The following is a 20525-nucleotide window of genomic DNA, read 5'->3' as shown; positions in this document are numbered from 1 at the left end:
GGGATGAAAACCGGAATGACTTGACTTTCGTCTCGGTATCATGTAAACAGATACAGAGAAATATATGGGGATGAAATGAACTCGTTTCGGAATGAAAGTCATTCCGGAATCATGTAAACAGTTCTCTTAGAGATGTAAGGTAAATATGCACGTTATGATATTAAAGCCAACAGGCCGTAAGTGTCAAAAAACACAAACGTTCCACCCCCCAAAACTAACTAGGTTGAAAGTGGAACAGATAAAACACAATTTCTTCAGCCCCCTCTTTCGGCATTTTCTGAATCCGCCCCTGCTAAGTCTTCGTTTTTCTTCTGTTTTTTTTTTTTCTGTGTAATAGACACCGACCATAAGATAGTGTTTCACGAGTGACTTAAATCTCTCTTACAAACAGAATAGTGATGATGTATCAGTCACTTAACGTAAACCGACGTTTAATAGAAAAATTCACAACAGGCATGCAAGGAAAAGAAACATTCTCGTCTAGGAACAATGTCATTTTCGATCCCAGACCCTCGATTTCTTGCCGAGAAAGAGCTCTGGGTCCGAGTCTGCTAATACTCTACGAGTGAATTTATTGTTTAACCAACAGTAAACATTTAATTAAAATTACAGCTTTCTTGCTCTATTCACTGTCTTTGGCTTCGCTCGCATTGCTTGACTACCTAACAAGAGGCGGCTGCTCGGAGTCGAATTTACAATTGTCTATATACAAATTTAATGAAATTACATAGATTTTATTATCTTAATTGCAATATTCGTGTAAAACACTCTCGATATTAGAATTTGCTTAAAATTTTCAGCTGCAGCATCGATCGTCTTCGGCACTATTCTACTCTCCTAACCCGACTTGCAGTGTCTTTTTTTTTTGTAACACAAAGCCTGTTACCCAAACGGCTCCATTTACCATAAGGACTCCCAAGGAACACAATCGCGTAGAGCCGGGCGAATACTAAGGTGCCTTATTCCTTGTCACCTGGGCATCTCCTCAACTGACTCCAAAAGGCGCCTCATGTGCCTGGGGTCCGATATGCCCGCATACTGGAAGTGTCTTTCCTCCATATAAGGCATGTCCTCCATGTTGTCATATTCCACCTCAGTTAAGCTCTTGACGTACATGGGCAGCCCTAGTGACGTCAGCCACTCCTCGAGACTTCCCAGGTTCCCTGGCGTATCTCTTGTGAAATCTAACTCTGACACTTTACACTGAACCTGCAGAAAAAATATTCAGCAAATATAATTTACAGTCTTGTTAACAGCGAGCGAGACACTGGGTAAAAACTAGCCTTAAAGGTGCCCGCACACGTGGGGACATGACGGAGGGTCATGTCGCAGCGACAAAATCATGTGTTATTCACACTGACGGGACATGTAGCGGGGGCAACAAAATTTATTCAAAAATCGTGCTTCACTTTTCATGTTTTAAAGTAGGAACACAACTGTAGCTTTTAAAAATTCGAGCTACAACTAAAATGCCAGTGTTACCGGCCTATTAACAGAAACTAACAGTCTGCAATCACAATAGCCCCATTTCGATATATTAAAATTCAGCCTAAAGCATAGATCGCAGGACGAGGCTCCGGGGACTAAATATAAACTATGGGCTTGTGGGCTTTATTCCCCAGAGCCTCGTAGTGATGTCTATTGTTTTAGGCTGAATTTTAAAATATCGCAATTGGTCTATTGAAAAGCTCTTGAAACAACAAATGTATGATGTAGTCCGAACACTTACAAATTGCTGGCCAGCCTCCTTCAGCTTCCTAACTCTAATTCTCTCCAAAATAACAGCAAGTTCTTCATGTGATCGGTGAAGTTCTTCAGCGTATCGATCCACAAGGTTTATTGGTACACCCCAGCAACCATCCTAAACACACACAAAAAAACTCTTACCAATAGGCCTAATCACGGATTTCGACGCCATCTTGACGAGTAGGCAACGCCGTCACAATTTACAATGTTTGTATGGAAATCCGGTGGCATTTTTTTTTTCAAAAATCAAATTCTGATTAACTTATGAATCGTAAAGTTAGGATACTAAGGTTAGGATTGTATTCTCCAGATTTGACGGATGTGGCTGTGCTGAAAAGCCTCCAGTTATCTTTTAAATTTGCTATACATTTTCTGTATTTCTATATTTTTTCTGCAAATTGACACGGTTCGGGGGGAAAATTATAGACAAATATATGGAAAATCAAAAACGTAAATGAATGCTTTCTAGCCCAGCAACATACTTCAACCTTGTTGAATAAAAGCTTTTGCCTAGTATCTTAACGTTGCGATTCATAAGTTCTCCAGAAATCAATTTTTGAAAAAAATTATTTGCCGTCGGATTCCTATACAAACACTGTAAATTCTGCCGTGGTTGGCCGTGCTTTGTTCTGTTATAAAGCACTCAAGGAAGTGTGGATAGCACTCAAGAAGTAGGGAGAAACACGCCTGCGGCTCGTGTTCACCCTACACTTCTTTCGTGCTCTCGTCACTTCCTTGCGTGCTTTATAACAGAACAAAGCAAGGCCAAGGCTTTTTTATTTGTTAAAGAGCAAACCTTATCAGTAATACTGCATCTCTCCAGTATCTATTTATACTTCTTAACAAAAAATTAATCGAGTTTTTTTTTTTTTTTTGCGAGGGTTGCACGTAACAGTCTTGCAACTGACAAACCTGTGGCCCTCGGATTCCCGATCGAATTGGAATTTAGAAGTGTTGGTTTTGGTGGAGGGAGTACAACCGGTGAGCCTGGAGAAAAACCCTCGGAGCAAGGACGAGAACCAACAACAAACTCAACCCACATATGACGACGGGTCCAGGAATCGAACCCGGGCCACACTGGTGGGGAGCGATCCCTGCTCTCCACTGCGCTATCTTTGCCCAAGGACACAACAGAACTCGATGACCTCGGCCAGGGCCCAAATTAGGACCTCTCGAATACGATGGTTTCGCACTTATGTTAGACGTCTTGGTAAGTTAAAATAAAGGACGATCTGGTTTAGGCGAAACTATTTGTGCTGCCTCGGCGGGCAAATACTTACTACTTAGGGCCTGTTTATATGGAGGAGAGTTGTCCCTGGTAGGAGGGTTACCCTCCATACCGAGCCACCCCGGGCGAGAGAGCTTTTCATACGTTTCTTTATAAATAGCTGCGAACTGTTTATATGAGAAATTGCAAAGTTGGCTCTGTAGTGGAATTATGGGACTGATAAACATTAGTCACGTGACATAGCACATGGAGCGGGCAACAGTCGAGCGAACGCGAGTCTTCCTTCTTCTTGAGTTCTTGTCGAGTCTGCATCTCCTCGTTTACAGTTAAAGTGTATATAAAGTTGTGTTTACAGTTCATTCTCGTAGTGGTTACTCTCAATTCCCCCGCAAGTCCCTTTACAGCTCGGGGGGGGGGGGGGCGGGCAGGGTGACCCTACCCTGGGTGGAGGGTCACTCGCTTTGAAGGTAGGGTGACCCTGAGGAGCGAGCCAACTTTTTTCCATATAAACAGTTTGGTTATTTTCGCCTCGCCTACCAGGGACAAGTTGACAGATACAGAGCATGCGCAAATACTGCAGTCGACCAAAACAAAATTGCAGATACATTGAAATCGCAGTCGGAGGTAAATTTGTCCAAAAATGGTCGTGCTCGATGTTTCAGCTTTCCTTATTTAAAAAAGGCAGACATAATAGATGTTTCGAAACAACTCTTGCCAGTCTTTTAAACCGAGAGGGCCAAGTTTTGGCTCGGTCAACAGGGACAACTTTTTCATATAAACGCTCGGCAAAAGATAGCTCGGGGGAGAGGGTAGCCCTCCTACCAGGGACAAATCTCATCCATATAAACAGGCCCTTACTTACAGTTTTTGTATTCTCTTCGTGCACCTGAGGACGCTCGAGTTCATCTCAGCGGACAAACGAACATCTCAGCGGACAAACAAAGCACCGTAGAGAATTTGAAAAAAGAGGACGTTTCAAGCGTTTGCCTTTTGTTGGAGCAAAAATGTTCATGCTTTGCATATTTTGCTCTTGCGAGGGGATAACAATCGGAACTTCGAAACGTCAGCTTTCAAATTCGCTACAGAGCTTTGTTCATTCTAAACAACTTCAACTTGATAATTGTGCAACTAGTAACTTGATAATTGTGAAAACCTCAACACCTCCTCCACTTAATTCTTCACGCGGAAAGAAGGAATAAATAATACAGAGAATAGGGATGACGTTATACTACGGCAAATGGCAAACGCGAGCTTGCTCTCAATTTTGTTGCCTTTTTATCGAATTCTAAAATAAATCTTCATAAAAATAGGAAAAAAATCCCACATTCACGACAAAAACAAAACTACTCATTTCCGCGTACGAACTCCAAAAGGCAGACGGCAGAAGTTAAATTTTTGCCGTTCGCGGAAAAAAATAAACGCCATGCTTAATCTCTCTAACGACAAAATTTCAATAATTTCCTTCGTATTAAACTCTTATGCATAATAAAAGTTTCCAACTTACGCTATCTGAGTAAGGTTCCCGAGTCAAATCGATGTTCTCTATATGAAGCTTTCTTTCAACCATTTCCCCTAACGAGTGCGAGGCTCGTTTGATTCGTGGCGCAGGGACTGGAGCTTGCTTAAGGTTCGAACCTTTTTCTACTTCATTCTGTGAAACTCTCGGTTCAGTTCTTTTCACATTGACGGGTTTGCTTTCTTCTCTGTTCATGTTTGTTTCCGACCCGTTGTTGCTAGATTCACCACGAGTCCTTGTACCCCCCGTGGACCCCCGCACGGGGCGGGGTGGGGGTACCTCTGTGTACGGCTCATCCAGTTTATCTGGAGTTAGAGTCCTTTTGGGGGGTGGTCTTGGCTTGGGTTTGGGTTTAAGCTGCGGTTTATCAATCGCTTCGGGTTTTGGAGGCTTTTTATACACTTCTTCAGAGTTGTTAGGCTTTTTGTACACCTCTTCGGGTTTCCGAGGCTTTCTGTACACCTCGTCGGGTTTTGGAGGCGGCTTTTTGTACACCTCTTCAAGGTTCGGAGGCTTTTTATACACCTCTTCAGTGGAAGCTGCTGTTTTTGAGTCTTTGTCGAGCTGTGTCGATTTAGGAGACCGAGGACTTGTCTGTGTCTCTACACTGCGCGCGTCACTAGTTTCAGATTCCTCGTGAACGCTTGATGTACTAGTAGGACGCGGAGGTAAAGGTGGCGGTTTGTTCCTTGGCCTTTTTACCACCGCACTTGTTATTTCAACAGGTTCAAGGTAAGCCTGATCATCAATACTTTGATTTGTTGTCACATCCACTTCAAAATCGTTCGATTCAGTTTCATCTGTCAAAGCCTTCACTTGAGGCTTTCTCTGGTCGTCAGTATTCTTGGGACCTGGTCGTACAGGTATAGGAGGTGGAAGCCTATGAGGTACCCCCACTGTGGACCCATGTCTAGATGGAATATCAGGAGGGGCCCTTTTGGGGGAAGCTGCAGGATTAGGAGGAGGAACAACTTTCTGTGTCTCCATCAAAGGTTGTGATGCTTTTCTGTCAGGGAGGGGTGGACGGGGCTTCTCGTGCTTGTTTGACGTGTCGCTAATCGGCTTTTGGACTGGGTGCAACACATCTGAAGAGAAAGTTCAACAGAAGCCATGTTACAACAAATAAAGTAACTTGCCATCATATTCCTGGGACTTGCGGTATGCCACGGAATAAGAAAATAAAAAATTTGCTAGTGACAAATTATTAGGAAAAATCTTGATTCTATAAACTTGTAAATACATAAAATGCATGACTAAATAAACATATGAATGTAAAAGTGAAAGAAAAATGTCCTGCCTGAGACCACAATGCAACCACCTAGGCCAGTGCTCAAACCTGCCTTTGTTAAAGTTATTGTAATAAAAAGTGTTTTCTGTTGATAGAGCGGTTTTCAATTGAGTGTCAAAAGTAATTCGCGTTTGCATTGGGTTTGCATTACAATGCTAAGGCTTTGTGATTGGTTTAAAACCATCGCGCCACTTTCTCAGCCAATCAGAAGTAAAACCAAAACCAATTGTGACGCGCTTGTGCACGTTTTCCTGCGCTTCGTGCTGGCTACATGTATTTGCCTATCTACATCTATATTACATGTATTTGCTTCGAGTTTTGATTGGCTCACTGGATTGTCTGTGTTCTTTGTGATTGACTAGAGTGATTACTTTGGTTTTGGTTTTACGACACTCAATTGAAAACTGCTCTAACATGAATCAAAACATCCCGCATAGCTGTACCTTCTCCTCCCTCTCCAGTCTTGTTATCAACAGGTTGACCCTGTTTTCCTAGCACTACTTTCATTTCTGACAAAAAGTTGGGCTGCCTGTGCGGAGGGTTATTGCTAGGTGCCAGTCTCTCCTCCACTTTCTCCATGCTGTCCACACTGCTAGAGGAGCTGTGCTGAGACTGAAATGAACACGAAAGACTTGACTTAAAGGCAACTTTAAATAACACATGCGCTCCAAAGTGCAAAACCTAACTAACAAAAACTGATTGGATGCAGGGGATCATGAAACAAAGAATAAAACTACTTGGCTTATCTTCTGCCAGATCACTCAAAATAAAAAAAGTGAAATATTTTATTCATCACTCTTGGCATTTACCTTGTTTAAGCCTTGAATGCTTGCCAAAAGTCTCTTGGGAGAAGGGGCTGGGGAAGAGTCAGCTCCCAGGACCTCATCTCCTGAACTCACACTGCCATCAGCACTTGCACCATCCTCTCCTGTACCAGCACAAAGAAAATTGGTTAGTTTCTATTGCTTACAAGCGACAAGAAAGTTAGTTACTTTAAGGTTACTATTGTTAGCAGCTACTAAGCGAATATAGTGAGTTGGGCCAAAAACGCTAAATTAAGTACTCGCTAAAATTTGTCTAAGTCAAATTTAATATGCGTTAAATTAATACCCCCGCCCAACAGAGGAATACAAAATTAAATACAGTAGCCCTGTTCAACTATATGACAACGTCAGTAGGTCAGGCAACAATTAAGAAGGGTTGGGAGAGAGCAAGGGTCACAGGTATCCTGGAGAATACATGTATGACTGATTTCCCTGACGAGGACCTACTTTCTAACATTTGCAATTCACTTTCAATTATCCTTTCTGACTTTGTTCTATTTACTGAAAGTTTATTTCCATATTAGCTATATAATAATTATATTAAAAATTTTTTTTTTTAATTTTGGGAAAATCGCTTTAGGGAGTACCCCCTCCCCTACGCGTTCTAATAAGTAAAACCCCTATTTAGTTTTTAGTTGATAACATTTTGAGTTAAAAAAAATAATAAAGTAATCCATTGGACCAGTTTTAACAAAAAAGCACTTCAGAAATATTACGATGTGTAAATATTAAATAAACACCATCGCTGAAAATTGAATCTTATTGACTGAGGAATTCATGCATGTGGAAGATTTGTCTGACTTACCAGTGTAAAATACGGCGTTTGGTTCATTATTAACAGTACTAGGCAGCCTAAAGGATGATGAAAGGACACCAGACACTCTCTTGATACTGATACGGGAAAATCCAGCACTCTTTGGCAACCTGGGTGACTCTCTAACAGGCTGATTGTGAAAAAGAGACAGAAATATAATATAGTAAAGACATTATGATTTCTGCGATCTGTGTACATGTCCATTTACTCTTTGATTGAACTGGAACCAGCTTGCAATGGAGGAAAATGCAGGAGAATGAGGCTATATCTATTATTATTTTAATATCCCTGCACACAGGTAAGTCTTCATTGCTGATATTCATTCTTATTACCGGAATTCAACAAGTTCACATGATGCCCATACACAGTATAATAGTCAGGAAGTCCTTTTTGTCTGTCTTCCATACTAGTGAAATAAAAAACGCACCTGAGTGCAGGGTTGAGTTATATAAGCACGTGGGAATTTTTAAGAACACGAGGGAAGTGCTTCTCGCACTTCTCGAGTGTTCTTAAAAATTCCCAAGTGCTTATATAATGCAACAATGCAAGAGGAGAAAGTTTTCTATTTCTTTTATAAAATGTTAAAGAAATTATGCGTGCTCAAGCGCGTGTGGTAAGCCGCATGCTTTATGGAATTATAATGAAGTTCAATTGACCAATCATGGCATGCGCAATTTCTCGAACATTTTATAAATAACAATAATCCTGCGGTATAGGTAGCTTGCCAAAATAAGACATTTCTCAAACAAAGCCTGAGACTGGACTGAAAAAATTCTTTACAGGTGACAAAGCTTTGTATACAGAGATTGGTGCAGTGTCTCAAAACTACTGGTGTTAATTAAATCTTACCGTATCATCTGAATCAGATTTCTTGTGTTTCTCTTCATAGCTAAGTAAAAAACAAACAAGAAAAAAAAACAGTTATTATTTTGTTTACCAGGCTGTAGTACATGTAGGTGTTGCTGAAGATGAAGATCTTTGGATGAATCTTTAGTGTACAACCTACAATTCAAATGAAAGCTACTGAACAGCACAGTCATATTCTAACAGGGTCAGTTTTCCTCATTATTTGACCACCTCACATTAACACATTTTTGTGGTGAGGCTTTAAAAATCTCGATCGCGACTAATTCGGCAGCCCATAAAGCGGTAAATGACTGATTATTCTTTGGCCGTTTCAAACAGAAACAACATTTTGTGTTTCCATGAAGATATCAAGAATTTAGCCGTAGAAACGCAGAATAAAATACTAAAACCTAGAAACTATTGAAAATACTAAAGACAACCGGAAAATTGATGCCTGATTGCATGAAAAAGTTGTGAAACGCGGGACTCATGTGACGTTTGCCATTGAATTAAATAAGCGATGACAGTAACTTGTCAATGCTCAGTTGCAGGAATTTCAAATTCAAAATCTTTTCTTTACCTCTATCTCAGAAACAGAAAAAAGCTTTTCTTTTCGATTGCAAAAGAAAGACCACAAAATTTCCTAACAAGTTTTAAAAAAAGAGAATAATTATTTTCATTTTTGCATGAAATTGAGGTATACATACTGATACCTAAAGCTATGCTTTGTTATTAGTAAATAGTCATTTTTACAAGTGAAATTAATTTTGTACCTGATAAACCGCTTGAGAGCTTGATCTACACTCATTTCTCCAGCCTTAACATTTCTCATCAAGTTGATCCTATCTTCTTCACTCATGGTTGTCATTTCACTTGCAATAAACTCAGATGATGGTCGACTGTTAGACTTTCTCTTTGTGCTCTTTCCAAAAATTCCACGTTTTAATTTTGGTTTATTCCCGCTTTTTTCATCATCGTGATTGGAAAAGTCACCCTGCAGTGATGAAAAAAAGGGAAAAAAACAATCACATTTAAAACTAAACAAAGTAAGATAAAATTCCAAATACAAAGTGCAAGTTAACACAGATAATTCTGATCACAAATTGCATGTTAAGATACAGCTTAACACCTCAGATTTCATCAATGTTTCAATAATCACATTAGAAATTCATTAAATCCTACAATGTAGTAATGAACACTCCACACAACAGACCAAATTTCTAAAACCAAGGAAATCATTAATCTGGAATTTTTTCCTCTAATTACTTTATTTTAGCAATCAAATTGTATTCAGTATTTTTCAAATTTCTTGAACCTTCCAAAAACTCGAATAAAAAAGGGGTTTCCCTTATTATATTGGTTCAACACTGCAACTTTACACCTGATTTCTCAAACTCCCTGATTTTTTTAAACAGTTATCATTTCCCTTGGATACATAAGAAATGGACTTATTTTCTTAGTACCGGTAAGGTGTAAATGATTTAAAGCACTTACTTTGGGTTTTAAACAATCATCTTTTTTGCAGTCCTCTTCATATCTGTAAATTACACATCAATTTTGTTTTATATCAACAATCAAATACACCAGTCAGTAAATTGGGCAGACAGTCAACAAACAATTTTGAAACAACAGGATTGAAAATATTATGCAGAAGGGTTCAGCCATTTTAACTCCTAACCTTTTTAACTGTTCAACGGCTTCTTCTACAGTAAGTTCCCCTTGTTTAACCATGATCATCAGCGCCATGCGATCTTCCTCGCCCATTTTAATAGCCGAGGCCAGCATGTCGTAATCCTGCTTGTTGCTAGGATTTGATGGTTTCTTCTCCAGTGGTTGCTTTTTAATCTCACTACTGTGGTTCTTCTTCTTGCTGCCATGCAACCATTTGAATCTAAATGGTCTGGATTTTAAGGAGGATGGCTCCCTGTCTCTTGGCTTTGGTTCCACATTGACTGGAGGGGAAATCAAATGTGAAATATCAGTCCCTGAAGATGTTAATTAGCCTAACCAGGTAGCACTTGAGCTTCAGGTGTATTATCATTAGACTAAGGATACACTAGAACTTTAAATGTATGGGGGCACAAGAAAAAAGTGAAAAGGATGTGAGAATGGTTGTTTTGAATGTGAGAAGTTATTTTTGTCACTTTTCCTTTTTTTTTTTTTTTTGGGGGGGGGGGGGTTAGCTTTTCTCCGGTATTTCTCCACGATTTCTTTCCAACTGCTTTTCCTTTCTTTCTACTATATAATATTTAACTAATAAGAGCAAAGCCCAAAATGGATTAAACATCTGGGAAGAAAGGAAAGAAAGACTCTACAATATGGATGCTGGCTTTCAATAAAATTTGAAGTATGTGCTGTAGGTACAATGTAGTTGGTTTGATTAAAGTAACCAACTGTTTGAAAGAATCTCTTTAAAATTATTTCAGTTTAGGAAGAAAAAAAACAACAACTCTGAGCGAATTAAAGTAAAGTAGCCGATGCTTTTCAGCAACATACGATTCCACCATGACTGATAGAGGAATTGTATGTTGCTGGCCAAATCAAGGACTACTTTTTTACTTACCATGTAACTCTTTCAGGGAATCTAAACTCCTAGATAGTTTGGTGTTTCGTTCTACCTTTCGTCGCTTTTTGGACTTCTTGCCACGCTGGGCTGGACTGTCAACATCCAAGTAGTCAGCTGGGTTCATACCCTATGACACAACAGAAATATGACAAGGATATGATGTCAGGTACATGGAAATGCCAACTTCACCAAAAAAAAAAAAAAAAAAAACTTCACCAAACAGCAGGCTTTTAGCCAGGTGGGAGTCCAGGAGTCCTATGGATGGCCACTTTTCAGAGAAAATTAATATGAATACACTGTGTACAGAGGTTTTTTCAGCAAATTTGGAAATCTTTAGATGCCTTTGCACTCATAACTGCAGAAAAACACCTTGCATGCTCTTCAGGCCCTCCTATAAGGACGAAGTTAGGCCTAATAAAAATTTTGAACTCCCATTTTGTAAATCCTAGCTAAAACCCTGCCAAGCAGATACACGAGTATTACTAACAGTTAACAGATAACATTTTTCTAGAGTATAGTGTCTATGAACTTTACAGACGACATGCTAAGAAAATATCAGGTTTTCCAGGTTGCCTCTTTGGGCATGTTGAAGTTATTGTGTGCTGTAGTGTAGCAGCTCTTGTAAGCTTGTAATCCTACATCTGTACTGGTCCTCTAGTGCAGCGGTTGCTACTGTTTTGGGGGCTAGGAGAATTGTTCCTGTTGTTTGTTCTGCTGTTCTCAAGAAGGGTAGCTATTCATGTGAGACGGTGCAAGGGCTGTACTTAATCCACTTTGTGTTAACCCAAAAACCTTTACCACTGTTTGCATGAGATACGCGACTTCAGAAGTGAAAACACTCGCAGTTTGAAATGACGTTTTGCACGAGCATGAAGTTTAACCAGCGATCAATAAAATTTATGCTGACAGAAGACAACAGAAGCGGCTGTCATTTCAGTCTTTTGTCTTCACTAAAAGAACAAACACTGAAAAGAAAGCCACTTCGAAATTCTGAGTTTTTTTGCAAACTTTATTTCTCCAAAACAAAGCACAAACCAGTGAAAAAAACTTCCTAACAATGTTTCTCATGTAAAAGGAAGTTGACATGCCAAAATTCCATAATAATTATTTTTTGAGCACTTTCAAAAATGGGCAAAAAACCAATTACATGTAGTATACCTGCCAACTCTCACGCCTTAGGCGCGAGTCTCACGCCTGCAAGTTAAAAACTTCGATCTCACACCAACTCACGCTTACGAACCATAACCGACACACTTTCCAAAAATATTTTAACTCAAACCAATGTGAGGAAAGAAATCTCAGATTTTTGACAAGAAAAGCATTGGGAACGAGGTTGTGTTCAGCAAAACACGTCCAGGCAGTCGGATCGAGATATGTTCCGAACATCTTCGAAATACTTTGGACGTCTTCGGAAAACTTCGGAAATGGTCGTATCGTCTTTGAAAATCCTGGCACTCTCAGGATAAAAATCTCACGCCTTTGACCCAGAAAAAGTTGGCAGGTACCAATTAGTGTCATTCAATTTTAGTACTTACAAGCCTTGTTGGACTAGTTTGGTCTTCTGAAGAAACAGATTTATGTAGAAATTCATCTTCAGAGACAGCTTCACGTCCCTCGTCATCATCTCTGTCCTCTGAGCTGCGAGACTTGTATTTTGATGAGTGCCTTGTTGAACGAGCTCTCTCTGGGGCATGAGGAACTGGAACCTAACAAAATTAAGCAAGGTATAAATCAGCATTTAACAAATAAACTAAATTTAAAACAATAATTATTATATGATTAGAACCTAGTAAGTAAGTAAGTAAGTAACGTCTTTATTTATAGAGGGTAGCACTTAATAGCTAAAAAGCTAACAAACTCGTGGCCCTCCTATTTACAAATATTAAAAAATCTAAGATACACATTAAAAAACCTACGATATACAATAATATATAAGAAACAAATTACAATTAACCTGCTAAGATAAAACATACACTGTGATTGGCCAATAGCGAACCATAATAAATTATACTGTATTAAACTTATTATTCTCAGGGGGGACTTGAGAATAATAGGGGCTCAGGGGGGTCAAATTTGGATTTTTGGTCTCACGTAAGGTGTTCCGGCCAAAATGCCAATATTTTTTAACCGTCGTGATCTTGTTTAGGGTTGCTCGCGAAGAAATATACAAATATAAATTCTATTTTTAGTATCAGTTGGCATCTTTTAGAGGCCAAAAAGCTTTAGCCACACCCAGATTGGTCTCTTTCAGGGGTTCTTTTCAAAATTTCCAATGAGCATCTCCGCCCCTTTCTTTCCGATCCATACCAGAAAGACCTTAGGTAATACGTGTATTCTCTCAGTATGACCCTTGCACTCAGTTAATAAGAAGTAAATAAGCTAACTTAAAAAATTACATGCTCAGTGGTCTGATAGTTAGACACTGGATATTAATACACAAATTTAAGATATGATAGGCATTTATTTATCTGAATAGTGATATAAAGGTAGGCAGCTGTCAACAGCATCATTTGGAAACTTCATTTTTAGATACTTTTCTTTATAGACTACAGAACATACGTAGCATTAATTTCTATTCTACTGCTGCACTTTCATCATAAATTATTACCTTATTGTTACTTATTTTCGCGGGACTTAATTTTCGCGATTTTCGCGATTTCAAAAAATCGCGAATTGCCCGCGAAAATTAATTCTAACCGATTTCTATTGTATTTTTTATGCTAATTACGTATTTTTGGCCAATCGCGAAAATTAGACTCGCGAAATATTCCTGTTCCATTTTCGCGAATTAGTGCCCGCGAAATAAGTAACAATAAGGTAGACCATTTATGTACATATAATTAAAATAATTATAATTAATATAAATGCTCTTTACCTGTGTTAAGGAGTCATCAAATGCCCCTTCCTTTTCCACTTGTCGCTGTCGTAAACTTTGCAATGCTGTCAGGACATGGTCCTCATAGGTGTAAAACTTATCGGCATATATAGTCACCAATGTATCTAAAGATCCTTCAGAACCATCCTGGGGTAAAAAATAACGATCAAAATAAAATTAAATCATGACAGATCTTAGATATTTCTTTCCTTTAAAACTTGTCACAATAGCTACATTTGTAAATATTGCAGTCTCTTTCTAGTCGTAATAACTGCTCACTTCTATCGCGTGAATTCATGGATTTAAACGATAATGCAAGCAAAGATTGCCCTATTAAAAGGGACAGCAGTGTAGCAGCTCTTGTAGGCTTGTAATTCTACTAGTCTTCTGTTGCTTTTGGGACTACAGGCATTGTTCCTACTGGTTGTAATTTCTGTTGTTCTCTCAAAGTGTAGTGAGATATTAGGAACAAGGAATAAGGAACCTTATTCAGGGCCACAGAGAACTCAATCTGGATAATCATGGAAAATTTAGGTTTGGATAAGCATGGTTCGACACCATTACAAAAAAACCTTTCTCACACACAACTGGGAGCCATGCCAAGCTGAGCCACACAACAAGGGTTTTCATTATTCACAGCGGCCAACACTTTTTACTTGTCTCTCCAATATCAAATGAAGATAATTTTAAACAGATCAGTAACAGGAATTGAGAGTCAGAATAAAGAAGGTCCTTAAGTTTGGCTTTGAAAAAAGACAAGAAATGTCAATATCCCAGAGCAGTATTTGGCAAATTGAATGGATGTGCTGCCTTTTAGTTGTAATTATATAGGCACTGCTTGCCCTTTTGCTCAAAATGTTATCATGAAACCCCTGGAGTCTGTGGAAGGTGGGGGAATGCGGATTTAATTTTGGGCAATCTTGGAAACCTTATTCTTAAATTACCAACTGAAGGCAAAGTAAACAATTCCTCTTATGTTACATGTCTACTTTGTACTAATCTGGTCGATGTTACTTTTTGTTTGCAAAACACTGGGGCTTACAGAGAGAGATAAACTTAAGATATCTGAAATCCTTTCTGCAGAAATAACTTCCTCGGTTAGTTTATCATTTATAGCTAAAATTCACTGTCGTTCAGATTAAAATAGTCCAAAGCTGATATTTCATTACAGCTAATATTTCAGTGTTCCAACACAGATATAATGTCAAAAATCATACCTTCACTATATCATACACTGTACATGTAAAAATGAAGTCAATACCAGACCTACATACAGTAATTTACATAACGAAAACTTTATGGGGCTTGTGAGGAAAGTGCAATTTGTGTGGAAAGAAGCCTTCTGGCAACATTATAAAGCTTTTAGATGATAAACTTAACAACAATACGAGGGAAAATTTGATCACACCAGGAATTTAACAACAATTTATTATTTTGTGTGGTCACCAATTAACAAGGTTAAATTCAGACTTCAAAAGTTGACTTGGGTCTAATAAGCCGGCATAGGAAATTATTGTTTATGTAAATTAAAATAACCCGGGGTTATAATTATTATGCCTTTGTGATGACAGCAAACAGACTGTCTTTATTTCTAAGCCATGCCTTGTTCTACATCAATAAAACAGCAATATACCAAATGCTTTGCAAGCACATGTACACTCACTAATAGTTTAAGGAAATTGCAAATAATTAAAACAACTTTTTCGCCAAAGAGGAACATTCATCAATACATTACTGTGGTTTCCGGAATTAAAAAAATAGTCAAACACTCCACATGCAGTTTCGAATCAAACACGCAAGTCACAATAAGTCTATTTCCCACAAATATCAAGTTCGCGTTGTTTCTCGCAATAGAAAACATGCAGAAAAAAAACTTGTTAACTAAGGAAATTTTTAACGTCTCACTCTGAGCTAACAATCAAAGGTACGTGAGAATTTATTGAACCTTTCACTTGTGTATTAGCCAATACCTAATCGTGGGTGTTGTATAAAGACGCGAACGCGGACATCAATGCTTCAGCACTATTTTTTACGATGACTAAAACATTCTTCAAATAGATTGAAAAACGATGTATTGTCTCATAGAAAAACATGCTAAATGTTATAAATACTTACCGGATGAGAATATGGAGCAGTCGTTAAATCGATTTTGTCTTCTTCAAGTTTATCGAGCAACATCATTTTCAGCGAAACGGGGGGGTATGTGTCCCGCTCGGGCTGAGCTTGTAGCGGTTCGCTGCTGTCATCCCCTTCAAGTTCAAAATAAACTAAGGTTCCTCCAAGTTTTAAGCGATCCACAGCATTTAGAATATCTGTCCTGTCCTTAAAATTCTTAACACCGATCGCATCCAAGTCCTCCTTTCCAATTTCCTTGCAGATTTCGAGTTCATCGTAGCCATTATCGAGAAAAGCCTGGGTGTAGTGAATGAAGCCGAGCGATCGAAGCCAATCTTCTACGGAGCTACTCATCTCCTATCGCGCTCAAACGTTCTGTACATCACGAGAAACACAAATTGGATCATCTGCGGGTTTTAAGCGACTAACGGAAGACCACAGAAATCGTTCAAAAAGGCGGCATTGCTCAAATCTACTGATAAGTTGTTTTCAGAGCGACGCAAAAGCACTTCCGATGTCCTTGGGAACCTGGCCTCGCATTCGCGAGGTTACTAAGCAAGATGGCGGAACAGAAGGTCGCAGCTAGTCCAACAAAGCTAGTGGAAGAAAAGAGTGAAAATGAAGGTCTTAGTCCCTACTTTGGTTTTCCAAGTGTTGGAAAAATGCGTAGCTTATTCAGTTATACTGAACTTGTGCAGTATCTGTGTCTAATGTACAGGCAACACCGCCCAAAAGACCCTGTCTGCTGGAGAGAAGAGAAAACTTCCAGAGATCTCTTTGTCGAACAAACTCGCGGAGAAACCCAAAATCTCTATGAATCTGGCCGGATCTCAACAGAAGAAGCCAACTGGAGTTAGCTTAAAACTGGTTAGTCATTTTCTCCATCAATACTTCACTCATTCACTGGTATAGCTACATTTAAACGACAAAGAAACGACCTATTAAAAGAAACATGCGGAAGTAATTAAATAAATATTTTATAATCAGTTTAGTTTGTATCTCTAATATGTAATGCACCTATTAATGTTAAGCCCGAGGGGGGGGGGGGGGAGGTCGGGCTAACCACGGGAATTTGATCGGGAGGTTGGTCCCCAGGGTAGGGATTTTGATCGTACGTGATGTTCCCAGGGTAGGGATTTTGGTCCCCTACAACAAGGTTTGAAGGACATCTGACCATCTTTCATTGCTCCTGGGTGGGGATTTTGACCAATCATTTTGTCCCGGGGGTGGGGAATTTGTCATTTTTTATAGAAAATGTCAAAATCCCCACCCCATGCCTGACCCCCCCCCCCCCCCCTCGGACTTAACATTGATAGGTGCATAAGGAAGTTATTATTTTATATATTTTTATTTTTTAATCATCCGGTTTTACAGTACTAGTATTGTTTGCCTAACCTAATGGCAAAATTGCATGCTTTGATCATTTATCAGTTAAAAAATTAAGATAAGACGACGGAGCATGAAAAAATTCAGATCATTGCATTTCAGATCTCAACAGCATACATGTAGTACCTCCCGGCCAAATATGCTGATGAATTTCATGTATGGCAAGAAATGTAACATCCCAATTCATTTACTTATAGATTATTACAACTTTATGATGCAGTGAGTGTTGTTTTGATCTTCAGGGATCTGATCCAAAGAAGCAGAAGACAGAACCAGTATTAGTTCAAAGAAAAGGCGCAGTTGCATCTGTTTTTAATGATGAGGTATATTCTTAACTTACATACTGTGAGGTGCCATCACCTTATGAAGGGTTCCAGATAAGTTCTTAAAGTATCAATGATAAATAGGTCAAAAAGGTCATTTTGCAGTACGTTGTCTGCTAAGTGACCTGGCCTTTCAATGGTAGTAAGGATGGAGTTGACCTTGCGTTGATACAAACCTCTGCTTTTCTGCCATGTAAATGCAAACCAGTTAGCATTAGAACAACTTGATTTACACAACAAAAGCAGTGACACCTGTATCAAAACAAGGTCACCTCCAGTCTTGCTACTATTCAAAGCCCAGGATGGACTCCAGATTGGGCAGTCTGGGTTTGAGCCCTGGCCAGGGCACTGCCTTGTGTTCTTAGGCAAGACACTTTCCTCTCAAAGTACCTCTCTTCACCCAGGTGTATAAATGGGTACCGGCGAATTTACTGCTGGGGATAACCCTGCGATGGACTAGCATCCCATCCAGAAGGAGAGTAGAAATACTCCTACTGTAGTTGCTTCATGCTTCAGAAACTGGGATAAGCTCCAGCCTGATGAGCCACTTGGCTCGACAGCAGGCTTTCCCCTTACCTTTACCCAATAGTTCAACAGATAATTATAAGCAAAACCAAATCATCAAGCAGTCTACATCAGGGTTAAGTGTCCCATACCACTGGACCCTTCCCAGTTTCCATTGCTTGAAGTGACTAGGAGTTTTTTTAAGTACTCACTCTGCTCTTGTTGCTCAGACGTTCTAGAGTTCGTACTGATATTTTACTTAGTTGGTTCACCATCTAAAAATATGATGACGCAAATTGAAAATAAAGATTTGATAGCTCATTTGGTATAACACGATTTTCGATTGATAGGTTCACTCATAATTTGATTTCCCGTAAGGCTTGACGACCAGACCCGTTCCGAGAATTCTTAACGTGTTTCAGTGTGGGTCTACTGCGAACGACTTGCTCGTTTGTATGTGATTTCAGCACTCTAGAAATCATGGAATCCGTACTTACTTTTAATGACGACAGCCTCTGTACTGTACTGCATTCTCGTTCCCAGAGCCCGCGTCTCCCGTTTGCTAGTCCAGGGGGATGCGGGTCTCGGAACGAGAATAGTGCAGACTTGGACTTGACGTATGCGCTTTAGAGCCCCGACAGCGATTTGTGACTGAACACAAACAAAAACAAAGGGCAATTTTAAACTTGGGCTCCCTTTGGGAAATGCCCCAGTAACAAATGTGTTTCTGATGTTTTTGTTTTTTGTTATATCATTCCCCCTTTCTTTCTGGATATCAAAGGGTCAGAAATTCAGCATAGGATTTTTTTTGGAGTTATTTTTTGGTCCAGGTAATTTTTGGGGTTTTGTTGGAAACCCTAGGGATTTTTTGGATCTTGACTTTTGCCCCCATTCAATCATCCCCATCACTTGAAATCCCAAATCTCTCCCCCTCCCCCAGGAAGCGGTTCACTGGATTCATACCCATGATGCAGCAGTATTTTAACATATCTTCATGGGTTTAGGGAGAGCACAGGGAGCCCACACAAATGGAGCTACTGTTGATGTTTCAAATTTATAAAGGAATGTATGGGAAACGTTCGATCATTCCTATAAGCATGAACTTTTGCATGATCTATAGCAAGTAATAATTATATTTATGCTCAAAAGAAACATAATCTTACCTCAATCATTGTGCCTTGTCGTCCTTGTAGCTTTATACGGCGATTTTTAGCGTTTTTGAGGGTTTTTTGATCGCAAAAACCCACAAAAAGGCTAAAATTCGCCGTCTTAAGCTACAAGGACGACAAGGCACAACGATTGAGGTAAGTTTACGTTTATTTTGAGCATAAATATGAATATTACTCGCTATAGTTCATGCTTATAGGAATAAACGAACGTTTCCCATACATTCCTTTATAAATTTGAAACATCAACAGTCGCTCCATTTCTGTGGGCCCCCTGTGGGGAGAGATCAAATGTTCAGTCTCAAAGTGTGGTAGCAGTTTTTTGGGACAAGTTGTTTAAAAAGGTTACATGGATTTTGTGTTGATTATTTTAGAGTGATGAGGAAGAAGAGATGCCAGCAGAAGCCAAAATGAGGATGAGAAATTTGGGAAGGTACTCCAACATTCATTTATATTTTCAACTTCTGATCTGGAGACTTGGCTGGTTGGAACTTTTTGTATAATTAACCTGCCATTCAGACACTCAGCTGATTCAGACACAAACACAATTGACTGTTTTTATTAATTTTGCCAAAGGATTAAGAAGATGCTCCATTATAACTATTGGTTGAAAAAAATGTTCTTGACCAAGAAAAATTGACCAGCTTCCACCCTCCAACTACAAATGAAATGATTGTTTCCCAAAATAAGTTAATCTGTTTCTCTTAACAGAGACACACCCACATCAGCCGGCCCCAATTCCTTTAACAAGGGAAGTAAAGGATTTTCAGATCATCGAAAAGCAATGGAGAAAAGTTTTAAACTTGAACATCCAACAAAGTCCAAAGAAGCGAAACAATGACACGTGTCAGCCGACACACAGTTGTAAACTTCCTTAAGTAACTGAAGGAGCTACCTTTCTTTTTATGTACAGTCGACGGTCACTTTCAAAACTTTTAATATAAAAAAGTAATATTGTTCGAAAGTAACGCGCCTTGTACTATCGGATTTAGAAGTCTTTTCGTATCGCTACTTTCGCCGAGGGTCGCTGTCTTCGGGTAGCTAGAATGCGTAACATAGGAGGACCGAAAAACTTCATACAGAAACTGAGAGAATTCTCGCGCTCTTATTGGTCGAAAGTTACGGTCGATGAGAGTGAAGACCATGGCAAAATGTGGTCGTTTTGTTAACTCTGAATAAAACTTCGCGAAACAATTAGTTGTTGTTTTATAGATCAGAGATGAAAAGGATACAGAATTTGCATTGCATCACGAGGAGGTACAAATATGATGCCACTGGAATAAGGGTCTTCTTAGACAGGTCACAGCCCTCTATTTTCTCATATTAAT

The 20525-nt window shown here is 39.2% G+C and overlaps 2 protein-coding genes across 2 annotated transcripts; one reads left to right on the top strand and one right to left on the bottom strand.

The window, feature by feature from the left end:
• Positions 1-414: 414 nt before the first annotated feature.
• On the bottom strand, positions 415-16312 carry LOC144658933 (uncharacterized). Its single transcript, XM_078519441.1, has 14 exons — positions 15819-16312; positions 13704-13850; positions 12364-12534; positions 10826-10955; positions 9941-10214; positions 9757-9799; positions 9036-9256; positions 8266-8305; positions 7408-7546; positions 6588-6706; positions 6222-6390; positions 4479-5575; positions 1730-1861; positions 415-1209 (listed from the first exon to the last, which is right to left on the bottom strand). The coding sequence occupies exons 1-14, from the start codon at positions 16170-16172 to the stop codon at positions 970-972; spliced, it is 3276 nt and encodes a 1091-aa protein (XP_078375567.1). The 5' UTR covers positions 16173-16312; the 3' UTR covers positions 415-969.
• A 33-nt stretch (positions 16313-16345) lies between these two features.
• On the top strand, positions 16346-20391 carry LOC144658962 (PEST proteolytic signal-containing nuclear protein-like). The gene is made up of 5 exons (XM_078519486.1): positions 16346-16442; positions 16537-16685; positions 17447-17527; positions 19572-19630; positions 19909-20391. The coding sequence occupies exons 1-5, from the start codon at positions 16379-16381 to the stop codon at positions 20036-20038; spliced, it is 483 nt and encodes a 160-aa protein (XP_078375612.1). The 5' UTR covers positions 16346-16378; the 3' UTR covers positions 20039-20391.
• Positions 20392-20525: the final 134 nt, after the last annotated feature.

Source organism: Oculina patagonica, chromosome 6 (genome assembly GCF_052425735.1).
Source record: "Oculina patagonica isolate OP01 chromosome 6, crgOcupat, whole genome shotgun sequence".
NCBI classification, from domain to species: domain Eukaryota; kingdom Metazoa; phylum Cnidaria; class Anthozoa; order Scleractinia; family Oculinidae; genus Oculina; species Oculina patagonica.
This window is presented reverse-complemented; position numbering and strand designations above follow the sequence as displayed.

Bases quoted from the DNA above. Each gene is read 5' to 3' on its own strand.
- LOC144658933 (XM_078519441.1), bottom strand. From the start codon at position 16,172: ATGAGTAGCTCCGTAGAAGATTGGCTTCGATCGCTCGGCTTCATTCAC. The intron at 8,306-9,035 runs GTACAAAATTAA...TTTTTTACTTAG, and splicing joins GCTCTCAAGCGGTTTATCAG to CTATGAAGAGAAACACAAGA. The intron at 7,547-8,265 runs GTAAGATTTAAT...TTTCACAATCAG, and splicing joins AATCTGATTCAGATGATACG to CCTGTTAGAGAGTCACCCAG.
- LOC144658962 (XM_078519486.1), top strand. From the start codon at position 16,379: ATGGCGGAACAGAAGGTCGCAGCTAGTCCAACAAAGCTAGTGGAAGAA. The intron at 16,443-16,536 runs GTCTTAGTCCCT...TCTAATGTACAG, and splicing joins AGAAAAGAGTGAAAATGAAG to GCAACACCGCCCAAAAGACC. The intron at 19,631-19,908 runs GTACTCCAACAT...TTCTCTTAACAG, and splicing joins AGGATGAGAAATTTGGGAAG to AGACACACCCACATCAGCCG.